Raw genomic sequence first — 19836 nt, 5'->3', positions numbered from 1 at the left:
TCGACTGCCACTAGCAACAACTGCACACAAGAATAAGTGTGCTTCTGACCGACTGCCCAAACAACTTGGGCTTGGATGTCGTTCATTGCGGAGATGGAAACAACGAGCCAACGACATGCCGATCTAACTACTGCCTGCTTTGGAGCAGCATTAAGAAAACTGATACTGCAGAGGACATTATGAGTGCACAGGTAATACCTAGACAACGTAATGACTCTTCCCCAGGAAATTAGGTGATGTTGTCTGGACCGACTATCAGCAACCGGTTTCCGGGTGTGCAACTTTCTCGCTCTCCCAGAACCTGCATGCCAAAGTCAGCTCAGAGTTTTTTTTTTTTTTTTTTTTTTTTTTTTTTTTTTTTTTTTTTTTTTTTTACCAGGGCCTTTAAAAGCATGCTCTCACATACCATCTAGTATCTATGATGCCGAGTCGAGCCCTGGGGCAGACTCATGAATCAAGGGTCCATTGGTTCCGTGCCGTGAATGCGAGTAAAGTGGATGTCGGCCAAGGAATAAGGAGCTCGAGGAACTACAGTCGAGGGGACCCGATCTGGCAGGCCGTGAACTCGAGCTGTACAGTTCACTTTGCTGCATGTTGGGCAGATACCCTGGCGAACTGGAGCTTTGTTTCTGGGAAGCGCCAAGGTAGGATCCATCTTCTTCCGAACGGGGAGTCCAGGACTGTGGTCGGGGACCTCCGGGGTGTTCTTGAGAGACGTAAGTTTCTCGGCAGCTGTGATTGATGATACAGTTGCGCTTTGCTCCTCTTTGTCCTCGAGCCCGGTGTGGAGGCCGGAGAGGTTGCTGTAAGCACCGTTGGATTGAGCCTTTGGAGCATCGCGCTGCCGGGGGAAGATGTCCTCATACATCTCCTCGTATGGGTCCGGGTCCAGGCCAGAACGCTCCAGGGTGTTCAATCGCTTGAATCTCTCGAACTTGGGGCTGAGAAAATCGTACAGATTGCGCTTCGACGCAGGCAGAACATCATCTTTGAGCTGCCGCTCAGCCCGTCCCTTAAAGCCCTCCACAGCCTTGGCTCGATTGTCGAGCTTTGCAAGGATGGAATCGATGCCTGCCATGATGACTTCATTGGCTTTGACCACATCCTTGAGCTGCTTCAGGATGAGCTCATCGGACGTCTTCAAAGCCTTCTGGCTGACATGAAGCTGCGAGATCTGGCTTTTGATCTCGTTGATTGCGGCCGCATTACTAGTCTCAGGCTTGGCTTCAAGAAGCTTGTCCTCGAGACGGGAGACACGATTGTGGAGACTCCCAACCATGAACGCAAGATGTTCATGAAGAGCCTGGTTGGGATCCATGGTCAGTTCAGGCAGTCGAGCTCCGTATGCTCCGTGGGGACAATGCTGATGGTTCTGATCGTCGTCTCCATCTGAGATGTGAGAGCTGCCGGATATGAAGTCAATCACAGTAGGCGACGATGACTGGTGGCGCATCTTGGATGATGATGCAGGAAGAGTTGGTGGGAAAGTGAGTAGAATCTGAGTTCAAGTTGACCGTGGATTTCTGCGCACTTTCTTGCGGGATTGCATGCGTTTTGTGTGTTGTTAGATATCCGAGAGTGGTAGGAAGCTCTTGGGAGATCGCAGAGAAGTCAAGAGAGGAATGTTGAGATGAGAAACAAGTCGTTCTCAACTTGAAGTATATGAAGTAAAGGTGACTAAAAAGTGCGGGTGGAAGAACAGAGGAAATCGACCATTGGTTTGTCGTTTTATAGACGTTGATATAACCACCATAGACAAGTGGAGCAGCCAAAAGGGGTACATGTGCGTTTGTTTGCGTCCGTACGACTGTTCCTCCACATTCTTTTGGGCAAATCAAGAGCGTGAGATTGAAGCTATCAGAAGGTTGAATAAATGCTGCTTTGACACCAACTCAGGTGGTCAAAGATCTATCGATATACTGGCTCGCTCCCACTGTTTTACCTATCTTCCTTTGGCCCTAAATCACCAATTCTCCCGCTTCCGTGTTCCTAGAAGGCCAAAGCCATAAGTTTGCTTTTGAATTACTGTTTCTTGCCTGTCCTCTTTTTCAACCCTTTGTCACTGGCTCATCCGTTTGCCTGCTTGTTTGCTCATATACTTGCCTACTTACGCATCATTCGCATACTGACCTTTTTCTCTCTGAATCTTCTCAAAGCATTTCTTTCCACAGGCATTGACACCAAATTCAGCGAGTACATATCGTAGCATACATGGGTAAGTACTGGGTGCTGTGACTTGCGCATGATTCCACAATTTCTCATAGAAGCCGAAAGATATTCTAAGATTATCTAAATACATCCCAGGGTTTGATAAACAGAGAGGAATAGTACAATAATTTTCTGGAAGCCCGTGGCAGTTTCTCGGACCACCACAAGCTCGCACTCCCAACTCGGGGGCAACTAGCTTGACAGGCGAGACTGGGTATAGTCGACGATGACCCCGAAGGATCAAAATGGCCAAATTCGAGGCCAGCTGCGCTTTGGTCGACCCTTGATAAGTTATGGAGGCGAGTTTAGTTAGGCAGGTTTCTTATATACGCGTCATGATTCTCACCATTACTGTTATATTACCGGTGGGTACGAAGCGGCGAGGACAATAGTCCCAGCAAGATATTAGCCTAGACCAGTTTTCATGAAGTGACCAAAGCGAATGATTGCCAAGAACCGAATTGTTCCTCAGGTAGGTACCTTGAACGAGCAAACATAATGCTATGTGGATGCTGTCAGATGCCACGTTCTGCTGTAAACACAGCATGGCTAGCCACAAAATGACAAAGCAATACGCCGCTGCCTTTTCTCGAAACATTTTTCCACGATGAATGACCCTGCATCAGCCGTACACATGGGCATCTGCATCCACTTGTACGTACCTAACTCAGCCATAGCCCTAAGCCTCCCACACTTGAAAACGCCACACGCTACAAACATGTTGTACGGAAAATTTAAAACCAGGGGAGATATACTGTAGTATGTGATGATGTAGACAGATGATTCGCTCAGAGTGCAGACCGCACTCCAATTCAGCTTTGCTTGGCCCACTCTCACATCCACTCAGGGGCCGTTTGAGCAGCAGTGAAAAAAACGCCATAAGTACATGAAGTGATCATTATAATGAACAATTGAGGCTCGTCTTTTTTGGGGGCTGATACCCTCTTGCAGCTTTAGCGAGCAAGGTTTCAAAATCTGCAAGGACAGGGATTTGATGCCCACACAGGAGTCATCATCATCATCCCCCACCCAGCCCACCTCTTGATCCTAGCCCCACACCATCCCCTTCGGAGCATGAACGGATGAAATTCAACATCGAAGAAATGTCGTCCCATGGCTTTGGCAGTTGATGCTTATTTTCAACCTTATGGTCCAGATTCCCTTTTGTTGGGTGCATCTACAACAGCCCCTGATTTTCTGATACATGCCCTCCAGCGACAAACACGACGTTCCGTTGGCCTGCCAGTCCCAATTGCCGTCACACTGTTCGATCAGCATCGAGAAATCCATCCTTCTTGCTTTCCCTGCTGCGAGAGTGTTTACACGCCATGGGGCAGAGGGAAGGCATCTATTACTTTTTTTTTTTTATTCTCCTTGGCATCCATCGATCAATGTCACTTGGATCATGTTTCGTCGCTTCGCTGCCAAGGACTTCGCGACTGAGCATTTTTGGTGGTCCAGTCCACTGTTAACACCAGCTAGCCTACTTGATTGAGTGATACTGTTAGCTAGTATGGGTCACGGAACATGAAGGAAATATTCTTTTTCCATTTTTGACGAGCAGGCCTCGCAAAATGAAATATCTACCGAGTACTGTACAGTACGTTCATTCATCATGTTTGCACAAGCGTGCAAGCAAGTTTGACAAGCATCACCCATTCGGCCTATTCTGTACTTGGAAAATGGGCCGGGGTCCTTCGGAGGAAGAATCCATTTCTATTATTTCGCTTCTACGGCACCCTGAGCCAGGACCACAACCAGATCTGGATAGCGGCATCGTGCTTGGCAATCACGGCAAGGTCGCGGGGCCAAGACGATGACTTGCAAGGGCTTCAAACATATGCTCCGTCACAAATCACACACCTTTCAAATTGTCATGGGCCCCGTCCGGGGAAAGGGGAATAAGGCATGGCTGGGCTGAGATTTGTCTCTTGGTAATTAGCTCGTGTCTAGGGGAGGGGGAAAAAAATAATCTCATGTTTACTTGGTCCCCCGTCTTCCATCTTGTGGTTTCTTTCTCTGGCTTTCTTACATTCTTTCTTTCTTTCTTTCCTTCTTTCCACTCTCCTTCATTACACCTACACTTTTGCCTAAACCTTGGCTTCATTTTTCACTTCTCCTTTCAGCTTTGACAGCAGGTTCCTTCCTTTCGAAACTGCAGGCCAGATTAGTTTTGTGAATACCTATCATTCGTTTACTGAGCCACTTAGATATCTTATTCTTATACACAAAATCGATTCTCGCATATACCTCAGCGATACATCGCGCGTCTTCATTTACAGTCTACGATACCGAGAGCCAACAATAATTCTAAAAACAAACAGGCCCATCACATAAACAAAATGAGGTTCTCAAAGAGCGCATTGGCCAGCTTGCTGCTGACCGTGGCCATCAGCAATGCCCAGCAACTTCAGAACCAAACCGAGAACGCCACCGGTGGTGCCATCGAGGCAGGCGGCAACCGAGCCGCACCCGGAGCCGAGGTCGGAGCTGGAAACGGTGCCCAGCTGGGAAACCCTGGGAATGAGGGAAAAAACGAGGCACGCCCGGAAGGAGACAACGGTCGGGGCCAGGGCCAGGGTAACGGACGGGCCGGCGAGCAGAACGAGAAGGAGCAGGGCAACGGAGAACGCCAACAAGGAGACCGGAACAGCGCCGAAGGTAACGGTCGAGGCAACGCTGGCAACAAGGATGCTGAGGTAGAGCGTCCGACTGGAGAGGACCGGGAACAAGGACAGGGCAAAGGAAAAGGTAACGGAAACGGAAACGGCGCCGGTGCTGGTGCTGGTGCTGGTGCTGGTGCCGCCGGTGGCGCAGGAGGGCTTCGAGAGCTTCCTGGGGCGAACAACAACAACAACAACAACAACAACGATAACACTGCCGTCCCAGCCAGCCAACTGCAGGAGCTCCCATCTCTCCCTCCCGCCTTCACCCCTATCTCAGAGCGAACAGGCACCACCACCCAGGTTGGCATTTTCACCAGCCCTCCTGCCGCTAGTGTCCCTGCCTCCGGCCGTGCCACCACCACCCCAGGAGCTCTGCTACCACTCCCTGGGCAGAACAACGCCGCGCCTGTTGCCACTCCTGGACGGACCACCCCTGGTGTTATTGTAGTTGTACCCACCTCTGCAGCCGCAGTCGTCTCGCCGTCCGCCCCTCCCGCCGCTTCGTCGGTGCCTCCCGTGGCCCCTTCTGCGCCCCCCGCTGCTGCCTCGCCCGTACGCGGTATCCAAAGTTTCTCTCGGATCAACAGTGCCGTGCCAACGGTTAGCGCCTCGAGCGCTCTTGTCTCTGAAGCCTCATCGGTCACAGTGCCTGCCTCTGGAGCTTCTGAGCTTCCTGTTCTCTCCTCTGTTGCACTGCCCGAAGAATCATCGGCCATTCCATCGAGCGCCGTCCCTGTACCATCTCTGAGCGTCCCACCGGTAGAAGCGCCTGCGGCAACCACCCCTGTGCTTTCCGCCTCGCCCGAAGCCTCTGTCAGCCCTGTTCTCTCAGGCCTTCCCGCAGTTCCCACAGGCACCGACCCGGCCGCGCCATTCCCTGTTACCAACTCGACAGAAGGCACTGTCGGCGTTGCAGACCCCGTGACCTCGGGTGTCCCCGAAGCCCTCCAGCCCCTCCCTGGCGCCGATCCGACCAACACCACGGCCCCTGGTGCGCTCGAGCCCCTGCCAGGTGCTATCAACTCTACTACGCCTGAGGACGACGCCGCGGCTGGTAACGGTACCACCTTGGTCCCTCTGCCTGATGCTACTAACTCTACCGAGGGAGGTGCTGCCGGTAACGGGACCTCTCTGACGCCTCTGCCTGGTGCCACTAACTCTACTGAAGGCGGCGCCGCCGGTAACGGCACCACTCTGGCGCCTCTGCCCGGCGCCGCGAACTCGACCACCGGCGGCAACTCCACCCTTATTCCTCTTCCAGGCGCTACCAACTCCACCACTGGGGGAAACTCCACCCTTACTCCTCTGCCCGGCGCCGCGAACTCGACCACCGGCGGTAACTCCACCCTTGCTCCTCTGCCCGGCGCCGCGAACTCGACCACCGGCGGTAACTCCACCCTTGCTCCTCTGCCCGGCGCCGCGAACTCGACCACCGGCGGTAACTCCACTCTTACTCCCCTGCCCGGTGCAACCAACTCCACTACTGGCGGCGCTCTTCGGCCCTTGCCAGGAAACACCAACTCTACCACAGGCGGAAATGCCAGCCTTGCCCCTCTGCCCGGCGCCACCAACCCTACCGATGGCGGCGCTTCCCAGCCCCTCCCGGGCAACACCGACTCTACGAGGGGTGGAAATGGAAACGCCAACCCCACCCCTCTGCCTGATGCCACCGACTCTACCGAAGGTGGTGCTTCTCAGCCCCTTCCGGACACCGACTCCACGAGGGATGGAAATGAAAACGCCGACCTTGCCCCCCTGCCCGGTGGTACCAACTCGACGACGGGCGGGGGCTCCAACTCGCAGCCCCTACCTGGAACCGGCGGACGCACGGCAAGCAGCAGCCAGACCCTCCCTCCCCGCCCTACCGGGACTGGTGCGGCCGGCCTCCCCAGCGGTGTTGCTGGTGTCGGCGGCACCGCGACGGCCGGCCTTCCCAGCGGTGTTGCTGGTGTGGGTGGCACCGCGACGGCCAGGCCGACCCTGTCGACCATCGTCGCTTCCAACGGCTTCACTTCGGTGCTGACGGTGCCCAACGCGGCTCAAACCGTCGCCTTCCCCGGTGGCGTGGTGCAGGGCCAGGGCCCGGACAACGCTGCTGGATCCTTGGCAGCAACTAGGGTCCTTGCGGCGAGCATCGCCGGACTTGTTGGTGCTTACCTCGTGATGTAAAGCAAATGCGATTTTTATTTTGATTGGCGGTTGGGTTGCAGAGATTTTGTGATTTGTGTATTGAGACAAAAAGACAAACACAGAATAGCAAAGCCCAGGTGGTTTCATGGGATTCTTTTCTTCTCATCTTTCGAAGGGGTCAGTGGTCAATGTATACACATTACTTTTTTATGTTTATTACTATTATTATTAGTATTTTATTTCTCCTCTTCTTTTGGTCTAATTTGCCGAACAAATTTGGCTATCTGAAGTGGTGGTCATTCGGGGCGGTTGATAGCTCTTCATGGTTTGATGAAGGGATCATATTTTGTCATCCGCTGTTCGTTCTTGTGACGATAGCTGAGACCTAGGAGAAAATTCTAGGCAGACACCAGTACATTTCTGTCATTCACGAATGGAATTTTTACATGTTCATTCACAGCTTCCACGTCCTCGGGAAATCGATGCATCATTTGCTTGGTTTCTTGGTCTACTTGGAAGTCTAGCTGTTGACCGAACTAACCCCTTACCTTAACCCCTGGATCCGAAAACCGACCTTCCGAAACGACAAGAGTTTCGGCCACATAGGTAAAGGGGGCGGTTTGCCGCCCAGCCCCTCGGGTGCGAATCCACTTCCATAACGTCCTCGTCTTGGCTGTTAAAATCTTTTCTTAGTTTCTAGGACTGCTTGGCTGCGACTCTACGACCGCGCAATTTGATTTTAGTCCTTTCCTTGTTACCGTCGTATTCAACTCCACTCAGCCCGTCGATAGGTCGGTGAAGGTTTAGATGGAGGGAACTATACGCAGTACTACTATAGTTCCCGGAAATAAAAAAAAAGCCTATTTTGACGTTGGTTAACATGGATCCACACTTATCAAAACCTGCGGTTGTGGACTTGTAGGTAGTCCAAGCGACACAAATAAATGACACCACAAAGCCAATGACAGCACGACCCCAAGATCTTGATGACGACGATAGGGGCGTGCAACTAAATGCAGCCAAGGCATGAGAGACGAGGAGCGTGGCATCCTTCCCGAGCCGTGACAACATGCCAATGGAGATCAGCGGTCACTCCAGCAAGCGTGTGTTGTATTTGTATACACACGGGACGGACAGTTGTCTTCCGTCCACACGGGAGTGGTGCTGTAACACTGACTGTGACAAAGAATTCTGCTACTTTTTTTTTTTTTTGACTTGTTCTCTTTCCTCGTTCCTGGCATATGGAACACAGTAATACTTGAAGGCCGATAATGCACATGCTGGGGCCTCGGTGTTGAGACAAAAAATAAGTAAAAAAGATACAAATGGGTAGAGCTACTTCAAAACCAGTAGTCCATCGGTTCTTGCAATAGAAATTCTCGCCGATGTATGCTTGCGACCAAGTCTGGGTGGACGTGAGAGCGAGGATGGGACTGCTGCGCGATTATGTGTGTTCTTAAATGGCCTAGTTAGTGTTAGGCATGAGAATAGCCCATAAAGCGACTAGCCAGCCTGGCCGGCCACGGCTGATATGTCGCAGGCTTGAAATCTCAGTCGTTCAATATACTGCTTAGTTTGATATTTTGATGGTTTGGCTCAGGGGTGCACGTGATTTGGGCTGCATTGACGGTCACGTGAATAGTTGTGGAGATATCCATGCAATGAATGGGGACATTACGTGCTATCCTTGCCGAAATGGCAGAGCTTGCCAGGCTCTTTTCAACGTCTGTCGCGTCGCGCCGGAATCGCATCGAAGCACAATCACTCACCTAACAAGAACCGTTCATCCATCTACACACGGCAAACGGCTTTCCAAGGCTTATCTGCCAGGTACGTTTTTCTGAGCAAAGCCTATCATAAAGAAAGAAGAAAAACAACGTCGAGAAAGCCTGAAGTTCATCATGTCGTATCCGGGTCCCCCAGGAGTCCCTTCGGCGCACCCATCTCTCCCACCCCGGCCACCCGCCGCCCCGGCAAGCAAACAACATCAGCAACAGCAGCCGATCGGACCTCAGGCAACATCTAGATTCTCCTCCACCTTTTCGTCCCCCAGCACCTACTCGGCGCCCCCAGGCTACCCCGCCGCCACCGCCGCCGCCGCGCCGGGCTACTCGGCGCCGCCAGGTCGCTATGGCGCACCTCCGACGACGTCATACCCCTCATACTCGGCGGCGCCCACGGCCATGCCCGTGAGGAACTCTGGCGGGTACGGGAGGGGAGGATACGGCGGCGGCGCCAGCACGGGCGGCGGCGCGACGACCTATTCGTCCGGATATAATAGCTACCGGCAGCCGAACGCCCAGCCAGGTGCGGCGAGCTACGGCGCAGGACCACAGATCAGAAATCCGTTCCCCGTCCCGGGAGCAGCGGGAGCGGTAGCCCCGGTGGCTGGACCTGTCTCGGCGCAGAGCGAGGAGGCCGAAATGGCGGCGCAGATGGCACAGTGGCAGAGCGCCTACCTGCCCAGGAGCGAGACAGACCCGGCGGTGGTTGGGCCCATCGGCCCGGACGCGACGTCGCAGTACCCGCAGGCGCAGCAGGCGCAGCAGCCGGAGCAGGCCGAAGCGGGCGCCAACGGGGAGGAGCGCAAGAAGACGGTATACCGGTCCGGAGGCGGCAAGAAATGGGCCGACGACACGCTGGTGGAGTGGGACCCGACGCACCTGCGGCTCTTTGTCGGCAACTTGGCGGGCGAGACGACGGACGAGTCGCTGCTCAAGGCGTTTTCGCGGTGGAAGAGCGTGCAAAAGTCAAAGGTCATACGGGACAAGCGCACCAACAAAAGCAAAGGATACGGGTTCGTTAGCTTCAGCGACCCCGACGATTTTTTCCAGGCCGCAAAGGAGATGAATGGCAAGTACATCCAGAGCCACCCGGTCACGTGCAGAAAGGCCAACACCGAGATCAAGGTCACCACCGTCAAACCGGACAAGAGGCACGGCGGGAGGAACGACAAGAGGAAGGGCAATGGTGGAGGGGGCAGTGGAGGCGGAGGCGGCGGCGGCGGCGGCGGCGGCGGTGGTGGTGGTGGCTATGAGCCGCGCCTTGGGCCTCATAACCCGGGTGGCATCGTGAGGCCTGGTCAGAAGACTAAAGGCGGGCTGAAACTATTGGGTTAAGTGAGGGCGAGTGGCCGATGGGATTAACGATGATGGACTTGTCTGGGTCTTAGTTTGGCAGTGTTTGCAACGAGCCCACAACTATAGATGCAAGGGGATTAGACAACCTAATAATTCGACGACCTGTAGATACCAGGGCTCATGAGCTGATTGTTTAGTAATTTTCGACTGTCCCAAAACTCTCTGATCCGGCAGAGAACGGCCGTCCTGTTTTTGGTCGTCTCAATCTGATAGACGGGATCTTGTAATCGCTTGCTATTTCGAAGCGCCGGTGGGACATGGCCTCCGCGGCGAAGCGCTTCTTCCACCTGGCCTCTTTGAGGACCAACTCGCTCTTGAGGGCCCCCAAATCTTTTCTCTATTTGCGTGTGTAAATCTCCCCGCTTGTGCTTGACGTCGTTGGTGGTGTACGACTTGGCTGCAAGATTCGACATTGAAATTACTGGTATTGATGGATGATCTGTTGGAACAAGCCACTGAGAGGCGCGTTTGCTGTCGTTTGATACTAAGACGATGGCATCGAGCCGGCACTTTCTAGCAATAGACTATGAGAGCTGACTGAGCTTAGCTAGAACGTTCTCCATGTCCCCGCGGTCCTTACCCTCGCAGTTATCAAGACCTGAGGAGTAGGTCTCTCGCAGCGTGAGGCAGAGAGCATTCTGAGCGCAGGGATGAATCTCTTATCTATTCTTTTTTACCCGACATTACCCTCCACAGACCAAAGATTCTCTTCTCATCCATGGGGCTGCCAGAAGTGAGGGTGTTATGGCTAAAAAAAAAAACCACTGCATTAAACGACAAAATGCAAACCCGCACTTTGCAATGCAGGAGAATAGGTTATATGCCCTAGGTGGGCTGCATTTCTTCCACCACAATAGGGGATTCCATGAGATCCATTTCGACGGGAAAGTAGTTTGTATGACGAGGGAATTTTCAAGAAGCTAATCGTTCATTTACAGCGTGTACTTTTTTTTTTCTTTTTTTTTTGCTCTTGTCGTCATTCCAACCTCCTTCAGCCGCCTTGACGGCCAACACACATACTGGCCGATTGATGAGTGCTGTCTTGCCATTCTGTAAAGGGACAGATGCTGAGGACACTGGGAGGCTGGCCGGCGGCGTTGACGTAACCGCAGTGCTCCGGGTGGGCCCTGACGAAGCTTTTCTGCGCAGCACATATTCATTCGGGGTTTGGTGAGTTTGAAACATCCGAGAGGCATCCAGATCTATCGGTTGGTTGATATCTGGCCATAGAAAATGTAGTAAGGCTAACCGCAGGGCATTGTGCGGAAATCATCTTCAGATTAACACATGAAGTCTTTCAGAGGAAGGGAGTGAACTCGGTAACCAAGTGTGGATATTTTCACTTAACACAAGGAAAATAATATGTCCCCCTGTTTCAATGATAGCTGGAGTGTTTGTTGACTTGTATCACATAGAAAACAAACTCCCCGATAACGGCAACTTCTTGGTATACTACTACTGGTAGTCAGGTTGACTTCTCAATGCTTCGAGGGCCTTTCCCGCCATTCTCCACCACAAAAATGATTTCACTGCCAGCCGGGGCTGTGTAAAGGGTGTCTCCTGTGTGGGCATGTCCTTTTGTCCAACAAAATGTTGAGTTTTTTTTGTTTGTTTCAAGAGGGAGGGTGTACGTTTATTTGGTAGGCTCTCAAATCTCTCGAGATAATCCGAGTGGAGGCCTGCTCCAGACAAAAAAAAGTTGCATGAACACCCGGGAGTATTAGGCAGAAAATGGATGGCAAGTATCTCGGGGTTCTACCTCACATGGGGTCTCAGCTATTTACTTTGAACCTATTTCAACCTCGCCTGCATAGCTTGTATCCACGGCCAAGAAATACGTCATCAGCGCAGCGTTGCCCAAAGTAGCTTGCAGGTCTAGATCAACCAGGGCTTGACGCATTAATGCACCGCATATCAATGGCCATGGAGGAAAGCTCCAGATCTTGCGCTCGCACTGTTTGCAAGGAGAGACAGAGAGGCAAGCCTCTCACGGATGTCATGAAACCAAAAGATCAAGGTCCTCGGGGTGTGTTGAAACAGCTAGGTGAGGATATCCACATTTCCCCGAGGTTACGGGAAGGGCAAGGAAGGCGTACACAGCAAATAGTCCCCGGCGTCGAAGATCACATCTCAAATCAACACCTCGGACATGCGCTAGCATGTCATCTGCCAAAGATCGATCAGCAAGACAGGGTCGTGGTTTTGGATTTTATTTTTATTCATTTTAACTTTTTGTATCAAAAATCTACAGGTCGATATTCAATCGACTATCCCATTGCAAAAGTCGGGCAACCTGACATGCGTAAGAGGGGGTAGAGGTTGATCTGATCGGAACAACAGATTGATCGCGGAGTGCGATGAAGCCCGTCGGCCGAGTATGAAAACCAATTTGCAGCCGGAGGCCGACCTCCGAGCTGACAAGAGAATCTATGACAGCTCAAGGCAATTAATTGACTTGTTGCTGTGCCAAAGTGAAAAGCTGTCGTATGGTGCATCCATCCCATCTCAGTTGGAGCGCTGCTGCAGAATCCACTCGGGTAACTGGGAAAGTTTCCTCAAGGACCAGACTCTGCCTCCTTGTCAGAGCCTTGAGCTTGCAGCGTCGTAAATAAGGTATATTATGATTTGGACATCAAACCCCCGGAGCCTTTTGTCTTTTTTTTCTGCAGCATGACAGGTTCAATGTAACCCCGAGTAGTATGGGATGGGATGGGATGGACTGCCGACTATGCCAAGCCGAGAGATCAACAACAAAAAAAAAAAAAAAAAAAAAAAAAGGCTTTCTGTCAAGTCATTTCTCACATGCAAAAATCATACTTCCCAACCTACAGCACAGCCTCATCAATAAAACATCCTATCGTCGTAACTACAAGCATCGTTTTGACATGGTCGATCTCCTCCATTCCAACCACTGCAGTTGAGTGACCCTTTGTCAGGTTCAATCTATTCTGAGCCGATGCTCGGTGAAGCCCGTCAACTTGATCAGTTATAAAAAAAGAGGAAAAGAAAATGAAGCAACTTCAAGCATTCTTGGCATTTTATGTGATCCAACAGCGTGCTCGACTCAGAAACCAGGCAAAAGAATGACTTGACAAGGATAGAGCCTACGTAGGCATCAAAAAGGGAACCGAAAGAAAGACAAGGCCGGAAAAAAAAAAAAAAAAAAAAGCTTTACCTTTGTTTTTTTTTCTCCCTCTCTTTTTCTGCTGGCCATTCCATAAGGTACATCACCCTTAACTTGCTTTGATCTTTTTTTTTATTTTTTTTTATTTATATATATAATTTGAAATCACCATTAACACGCAAAACCTCACTGCCCCTTTCCCCCGTAGTAGACCCTTTCTTTGAAGCTATTCCTGAAATGGAAGGATTTCACGCTGCCCCTCCCTCTCTCGTCCTGTTGCTTTGTCTGGCACACGGTTCGTGTATGCAAGTCATGTCTCACAAAGCAGGTTAAAAAGGATGTCGCCGTTTCGATATGTGGCAACATTGACTCAACGGTCCCTGTCCCTTCCCTCTTCTTATTATTGCTTTGTCGACATGGTACACCACGGAGCGCGCGGGGAGCGAGTCGAGGATGAGGGTAGCCTGGCAAGACAACGAAGACCGGCCCGCTTCCCGGTTCTGTAGACCTAGACCAGACGAAAATAGAGGCGGGCGGGCTAGACTGATGGGGCCGGGGGGGGGGGAAAGACGTGTAACAGGTGCGACCCTGCACAAGACCATACAAGCACTCGCCCAGCTCGACCGGAAATAAGGGCATCAGATAAGTAAGACAGTAAAAGGAGAAACCAGGTATCGGCAGGAGCTGCCTTCAGATCTTCTACCCAAAACAATGCTTGGCACGTGGACTTTGATAGGAGTAAGATCATTTCTGTAAACTGCCAAGTTCCGGACCGTCGATCTAGACTATCTGATTAGTTTAGTCGCCGCAAAAAAATGCTTCTTCTAACCTGTTGTCCATAGTCAGATTCAAAACAAAACAAGAAATACCCACTGCCATGGAGTTCAGACATGTCTCTACCCCAAAATCGCCTTGGCAAGATCTACCCCAGAGATCTTAGATCCAATGGTACACTGCTCCCCCTACCAGCGCGATATCGCTTGGTACCCCCTGAAAACTCTCGCGGTTTGGGGAACTTGTCTTCCCCCACAAACCTCCAACGCGGGTCATGTACAACGTACATGCCCCCACCATTGGTACTATCACCTCCTGCAGTCCCTGGCCGTGCCCCAGAGAGTGACCGAGTCGGGCTGTGCAGCTTGCCACCGTTGGGAGTAAGTGTGAACGCCGCAGGATCGAGCAGAGCCGCACGGCTGGCTGACGGCTGGTGTTGGTGCTGAGCTGGCCGCGGGGGTGGCGGGACTGGTGAAGAGGGTGGTGGTGGTGCGCCAGAAGAAGGCGGCGGCGGCGGCGGCGATGTTGGATTGCTACTGCCGCCGCGGGAAGCCGGCGGTGGCGGTGGTGGTGGCGGTGCCGCTGGAGCTGAGCTGGGACTTGTTGCTGCTCTGAGTGCAGCTTGTACTGCGAGGCTAGCCGCTGCTGCCCCGTTTGACGAGGGCCCAGAGCTGGGTGGCACAGCTGGGGGTGGCGGGGTTCCACGTGAAGGAGCCGGAGGCGGTCTCGGAGCAGAAGATGGGGGAGGTGGTGGTGGAGCAGGCGGCGCACTCGGTGGAGCGGGAGGAGCAGCTGCCATGGAGGATGGTTTGCGAGAACCCGGAGGTGGAGGTGGCTTTTTGCCTATCGGAGGAGGTGGCCCTTTCATCATGGATGCGGATGAGAAGGGCCGTTGGACATCACTAGGGTTCTTCCTCAAATTCGCAATCGAGGGATGAGACGTTGGTCCGGCTGGCGGAGCAGGGACACCTGGGCGACCTGGCACTCTAGGAGCGGCACCCGAAGGTGGTTTTGGAGCAGACATCGACGGCGGTTTTGGAGCCGAACCTGTAGAGTTTTCCGGGTCTGAGAGATAAGACGCATCGCGATTTGCTGTCAAGGTACGCGTTAGTTTGGCCAAGCAGATGGACCATATCTGCATCCAACATACCTCCTGTGTCTACACCACCGCCAGTTTTCCTCAGCTTCGGCATACCGATGCCAGCAAACAGGCCGCCCAGCTGCGGAGCACTGGTCTCCAAGCCTCCTCCGGTTGATCCTGTAGAGTCAGATCTTCCATGATCGCTGTTGCTCCTCATCCGGTTGCCGGGGACCGGAGGCGCAAGACCGCCGGGAGGCTTTGGCATACCACCCATCATCCCGGGCACAGGTGGGGCACCGCCGACAGGAGGTGCGGCCGAGGTGACACCACCAGAGCCGGCAAGTATAGGTGCTGAACGGTCATTTGTGACGGTTTTCTTGAGAGCTTTGCCCTTTGTGATGTCGCTTAGGAGTGCACCCTGTAGAAGGTAACGACAGAACTTGGTTAGTCACCACCATATATCAGACATACAACGAAGTCCTGATAGTCAACTTACTCTGTTGTTCCCCGGTGGAGGCCTGGCAGGTAGGCCGCCCGGCGGTGGGGGAGGAGGCGGTGGTCCTCCCCGGCCGGGCATGGGAGGGGGTGGGGGAGGCGGAGGAGGGGGCGGCATCTTTGTTTGATGGAGGCCAGTCAAGCCGAGTCAGGATAATGTTTGGTATAGTGTTTATCTGTATTGTTCGTGGGTGGGTGCGCCAGCCTGTGGGTGGTCGACCCAGCTCTGCCCCAGACAGCTGCTATCAATATATGGATGACCGAAGGGACCAGAGGTTCACGTCGGAGGCAGCAGTTGAGCCCAAATATCAAATAGATTAGATGGTTCGTCGGGCACACACGTAAGCCGTCAAGGTGAGCTCAGTAGGGCTGCAGCCGTTGTTCCCACCCGTTTGTGACTAACGAGGCCCTAGCCGCAACAACAACTGTGAGCGATTGAGGGGGTGGGAAACGGTGTCTGGTTCACTTGACTCGTCGGGTCGTTACAGAGTCTTCAACAACAGTGGCGGGCTTGAGTGGAAAGATTTTGTCGAGCCTTGGCCGGGAATAGCAGCGATCAGAGAGAGGTAGCGGGTTGAACGAGACAGTCGGAAGTTGGCTTGCGTGTCAGAATACAGGTGTTCAGCCGAGTTCATGGCCGAGTGTCGTTCAATTAGCATGTCGTACCGCAGCCCGACGGATTGAAGCAGGCACCGCACAGCGAATGTAAAGGGCACTTGGCAACGAGTGTCGTCACTCAGATGTGGGGTCTTGTGGCTGAGTTGCGTGGTGTTTTGCCCCACAGTCTTGGGCCACTTACACACGGTACGTTCGCTGTAGGAATGTCCGGAATGCAACAGTGTAAAGCTGCTGAAGATCCTAAAGCCACTCGTTCACCATTGATTTCATTGGAAATCCACAAGCGTAACCAGTGGCACCTCATCCACAATCAGTTCCAGACCCATGCCATGTGCTTCTATGAATGAATGAATGGCCCGACGTAGCATTCCAGATCTGCGGCAAGGAGATCAACGCGTGGCTGTCCTATTCCATGATCCCTGGCCTGAGCGCGGCTGAGAAAAACTTTCGACGTGATTTGAGCCGACACGACACAGGCCAATCCAATCAATCAAATCCAAGCTGTTTGTTTATTCGCCCTCAGACAGACAGACAAATACGCAGGGTCCATTGAATCAAACACATAAATACAACTTGTTGCCAATTTTGGATTTTAGAAACAGAGATTCAGACTCAACGCGCAGCACATACATACGGACATATCGACCTGCATTACTCACGTGCTGGAGATTAATCGACGCCAAGACCTCCAGGTCTTAAGCACGACAGAGCAGTCTCCTCAATCTCATCTCATCGCAGTGAGCCATTCGGCTGATACAGCAGCGGGCTCCCACGCGACAGGCATTGCATAATCACTGCATCTAGAGCAGAGCAAGCATCACAGAGTTGCAGAAAGCGGAGAGCAGCACATAACATTGCGTAGCACAACGCAGGCTTCTCGGTTGTGACTGCTTGCTGGCCGGCATCTCGCACGGGAAAAGAAAAAAGAAAAAAAGAAAAAAAAAAAAAGAAGAGAAAAACATGTATCGTCCGGTATTGCCATTACGGCCAACCTCGGCTACAAACTCCCAGATGTGCAGCATCTGCAGGCTGTTCTCTACGAGGCATTCTTTTGCTACGCGGGCCACGGCGGCCACGGTTACGGGAGCAGCCAGGGCTTCCTATCGGGCGTCCACACGCTTGTCCAAGTCACGGGACTTGAACTCACACTCCCCGGCAAATTTTCCTCAAGTCATTAACTTTAGCAGATTCACAACCAACACCTACGGATCCCGCACTGCCAGCAGTCTGTCAGGGATTGGTGGTCATGACCAAAGGCAAAATCCCACTTCAAGATGGGCAAATATCGACGATCAAGATGCTAAACGAGGCACCAGCAGTACTCGATCCCAAAGAGGGCTTACATTGGACAAAGTCATCGCACCTGTCCTGCACTTCAAAAGCCTCTTCCTAAGCCAAACCGGGATTCCTACTGAGGAATCAGTTATGTCTGTCCTCCGAGCGTGTGAAAGAGCTGCCGGCCTGCTGAAAAACTCTATTCGCCCACCTCACCTGGCCAATTTCGTTGACTCAAAGCCGGCCCCGTCGGCGTCCGAGGCGCTCCTGTCATTTGATGGTTCCTCCTCCTCTGACGTTGCGGCTGGCTCGAGATCCAAGGGGGATGCCGGTCTTGGCACTGCCACCGAGCCCGCCTCTGGTCCCCCTGCTCGCCGTCTGCCGCAGACACCAGGCCATTCCTCGTCGCCTGATTCAGCCCGGGCGGATTCAGCCGGTGATTTTGCCCGCCAGCACAAGAGGGCTATGGATACCATCTGGGATGCGTCTTATGCCATAATAGCACACCCAAACGCTCCTATCTCCCGAGAAGTGCTTAGCCAATACGTTCGAGTTCAAGCACGCCTTGGCAGACCCGAAACACTGCCGCATGTACTCTCCTTGTACGCGTCAAAGCCTGTGCCCCAAAAGGCAGACACCGATGGATCTATCAGATATGTCAAACAGAATCCAGACATGCCGGCTCGTGCTGTAGATCCTGATATTGCTGAGGCCGCCCTCAATGTCGCCATTGAAGCCAAAAACCTGGATGTCGCTGTGGGGATCATCGAGAGCACTTACTCCGCCAAGGCGTTTATTCGATCGAAACTTCTCCAGAAAGCTTTGTTGCCTGCAACCTGCTTAGCTTCGCTTCCCGTCGTCATCTACGTCTTGGCATCCAAGATGTCAAGTTTACAAAACACAATGGACGGCTCCAAAGCCACTACTATAGCCTTTGCCGGCATCATCACCTACATAGGCTTCACTGGCATCATTGGTTTGATCGCAACAGCTACAGGCAACGACCAAATGAAACGGGTTACGTGGACCCCAGGCACCTCAATGTATCAACGTTGGGCGCGTGAGGATCAGCGTGCGGCTCTCGACAAAATTGCATGCTCGTTTGGGTTTTCCCAGCCGTCGCGCTGGGGTGAGGAAGAAGGCGAGGAATTTGCCGCTCTCCGAGAGTACGTTATGAGAAAGGGAATGATGCTCGACAGAGTAGAGTTGATTGAGGGGTTTGGAGCCTAAAGTTTTTTTTTTTTTTTTTTTTTTTTTTTTTCTCTTCATTTCTTCGCCTTCTTATTTTTCTGTTTTCTCCTCAAACAATCAAGAAGCAACATGTGCAGGTCTTACAGCTCGTGAGGCTTTCTCCACTCGACACAAAAGTAAATGCTCCATTCTAGGCTGTCAACGGCAGTGATTTACTTAGCAACTAAACCTTGGGATCCTCTGCAGAGCAAGTCCTAATTAGTAAGGCCCACATTCTCATATTGCTGAGCGGTATTTTTCATTAAGATTTTTTTTTTCCTCTCATTTCCATTTTCAGATGCAACGATCTACAGAATTCTGTTTGTACCCAGTCCCACAAGATATAGTGCATGGCTGTGAAGGGACTTGCGGCTATCCCGGGACCTTACACCCATCGGATGTCATGCCCACCCCCGAGCTTAATCTTGGCGGCTTGCACGTCACCGGGGTGTCCTGACATAAACTGGCTGTCCGTCGGGCTAACATACCCAGACCGCCTGCGCTAACGTGGTCAGACCTGGCGCCGCATTGTACACATACTTACACGGCCCCAATCAAAGGCCCTAGTGGTCCTGGCAAGGCTTGGCGCCTTGACTGAGAGCCGGTGGGTTACGCAAGATCTCGCCGACCCACCAGGTTTCCAGATCGAGACGAAATCTTTTAACATCAATTCATCTTGTATACACACACCCTCCCACTGCCAAGACGCAACAAGCCCTCGGTCGGGTCGCCTCAAGCAATGGATCCATGCAGAAGATCACAAACGCCAAGGCTTGGTAGTCAAACCGACACTCTCACAGGTTTAACAAAGACACGAAATAACAAAAAAAAAAAAAAAAAAAAGAAAAGAAAAGAAGAAAAAAGAAAGCCGAGAGGATGATAGCGAGAAGAAAGCAGGGGGCTAAGAGTATGTGTAAGTGATTATACCCCGTGAACAATACTACATTGCAGATCAACGGGAAAGACAATACCAATGTAGGAATAGAGGTGCCGTTTGGTGAGTCGCAACCTGTACTGGATGCCCAATGGCAGGGAAAGCACGAAAGATCGGCTTTGCCTGCCCGGGTTACTGACACACCATGCGGGCACACCCTG

The 19836-nt window shown here is 52.4% G+C and overlaps 5 protein-coding genes across 5 annotated transcripts; 3 read left to right on the top strand and 2 right to left on the bottom strand.

Annotated features, from left to right (window-relative positions):
- Nucleotides 1-454: 454 nt before the first annotated feature.
- On the bottom strand, nucleotides 455-1453 carry PpBr36_00785 (uncharacterized protein; the record flags this gene model as incomplete). Its single annotated transcript, XM_029887975.1, has 1 exon — nucleotides 455-1453. One exon carries the CDS (start codon nucleotides 1451-1453, stop codon nucleotides 455-457), a length of 999 nt encoding a protein of 332 aa, XP_029751171.1.
- A 3097-nt stretch (nucleotides 1454-4550) lies between these two features.
- Nucleotides 4551-7043, top strand: PpBr36_00784 (uncharacterized protein; the record flags this gene model as incomplete). Its single annotated transcript, XM_029887974.1, has 1 exon — nucleotides 4551-7043. One exon carries the CDS (start codon nucleotides 4551-4553, stop codon nucleotides 7041-7043), a length of 2493 nt encoding a protein of 830 aa, XP_029751172.1.
- A 1862-nt stretch (nucleotides 7044-8905) lies between these two features.
- Nucleotides 8906-10123, top strand: PpBr36_00783 (uncharacterized protein; the record flags this gene model as incomplete). The annotated part of the gene is made up of 1 exon (XM_029887973.1): nucleotides 8906-10123. The coding sequence occupies one exon, from the start codon at nucleotides 8906-8908 to the stop codon at nucleotides 10121-10123; it is 1218 nt and encodes a 405-aa protein (XP_029751169.1).
- A 4067-nt stretch (nucleotides 10124-14190) lies between these two features.
- Nucleotides 14191-15736, bottom strand: PpBr36_00782 (uncharacterized protein; the record flags this gene model as incomplete). The annotated part of the gene is made up of 3 exons (XM_029887972.1): nucleotides 14191-15134; nucleotides 15193-15541; nucleotides 15620-15736. The coding sequence occupies 3 exons, from the start codon at nucleotides 15734-15736 to the stop codon at nucleotides 14191-14193; spliced, it is 1410 nt and encodes a 469-aa protein (XP_029751170.1).
- Nucleotides 15737-17196: 1460 nt separating this feature from the next.
- PpBr36_00781 (uncharacterized protein) lies at nucleotides 17197-18741 on the top strand (the record flags this gene model as incomplete). The annotated part of the gene is made up of 1 exon (XM_029887971.1): nucleotides 17197-18741. The coding sequence occupies one exon, from the start codon at nucleotides 17197-17199 to the stop codon at nucleotides 18739-18741; it is 1545 nt and encodes a 514-aa protein (XP_029751167.1).
- Nucleotides 18742-19836: the final 1095 nt, after the last annotated feature.

The sequence above is a fragment of the Pyricularia pennisetigena genome, chromosome 2 (assembly GCF_004337985.1).
Source record: "Pyricularia pennisetigena strain Br36 chromosome 2, whole genome shotgun sequence".
Lineage (NCBI taxonomy): Eukaryota > Fungi > Ascomycota > Sordariomycetes > Magnaporthales > Pyriculariaceae > Pyricularia > Pyricularia pennisetigena.
Note: the sequence above shows the minus strand (reverse complement) of the source record. Positions and strands in the feature narration are given on the sequence as shown.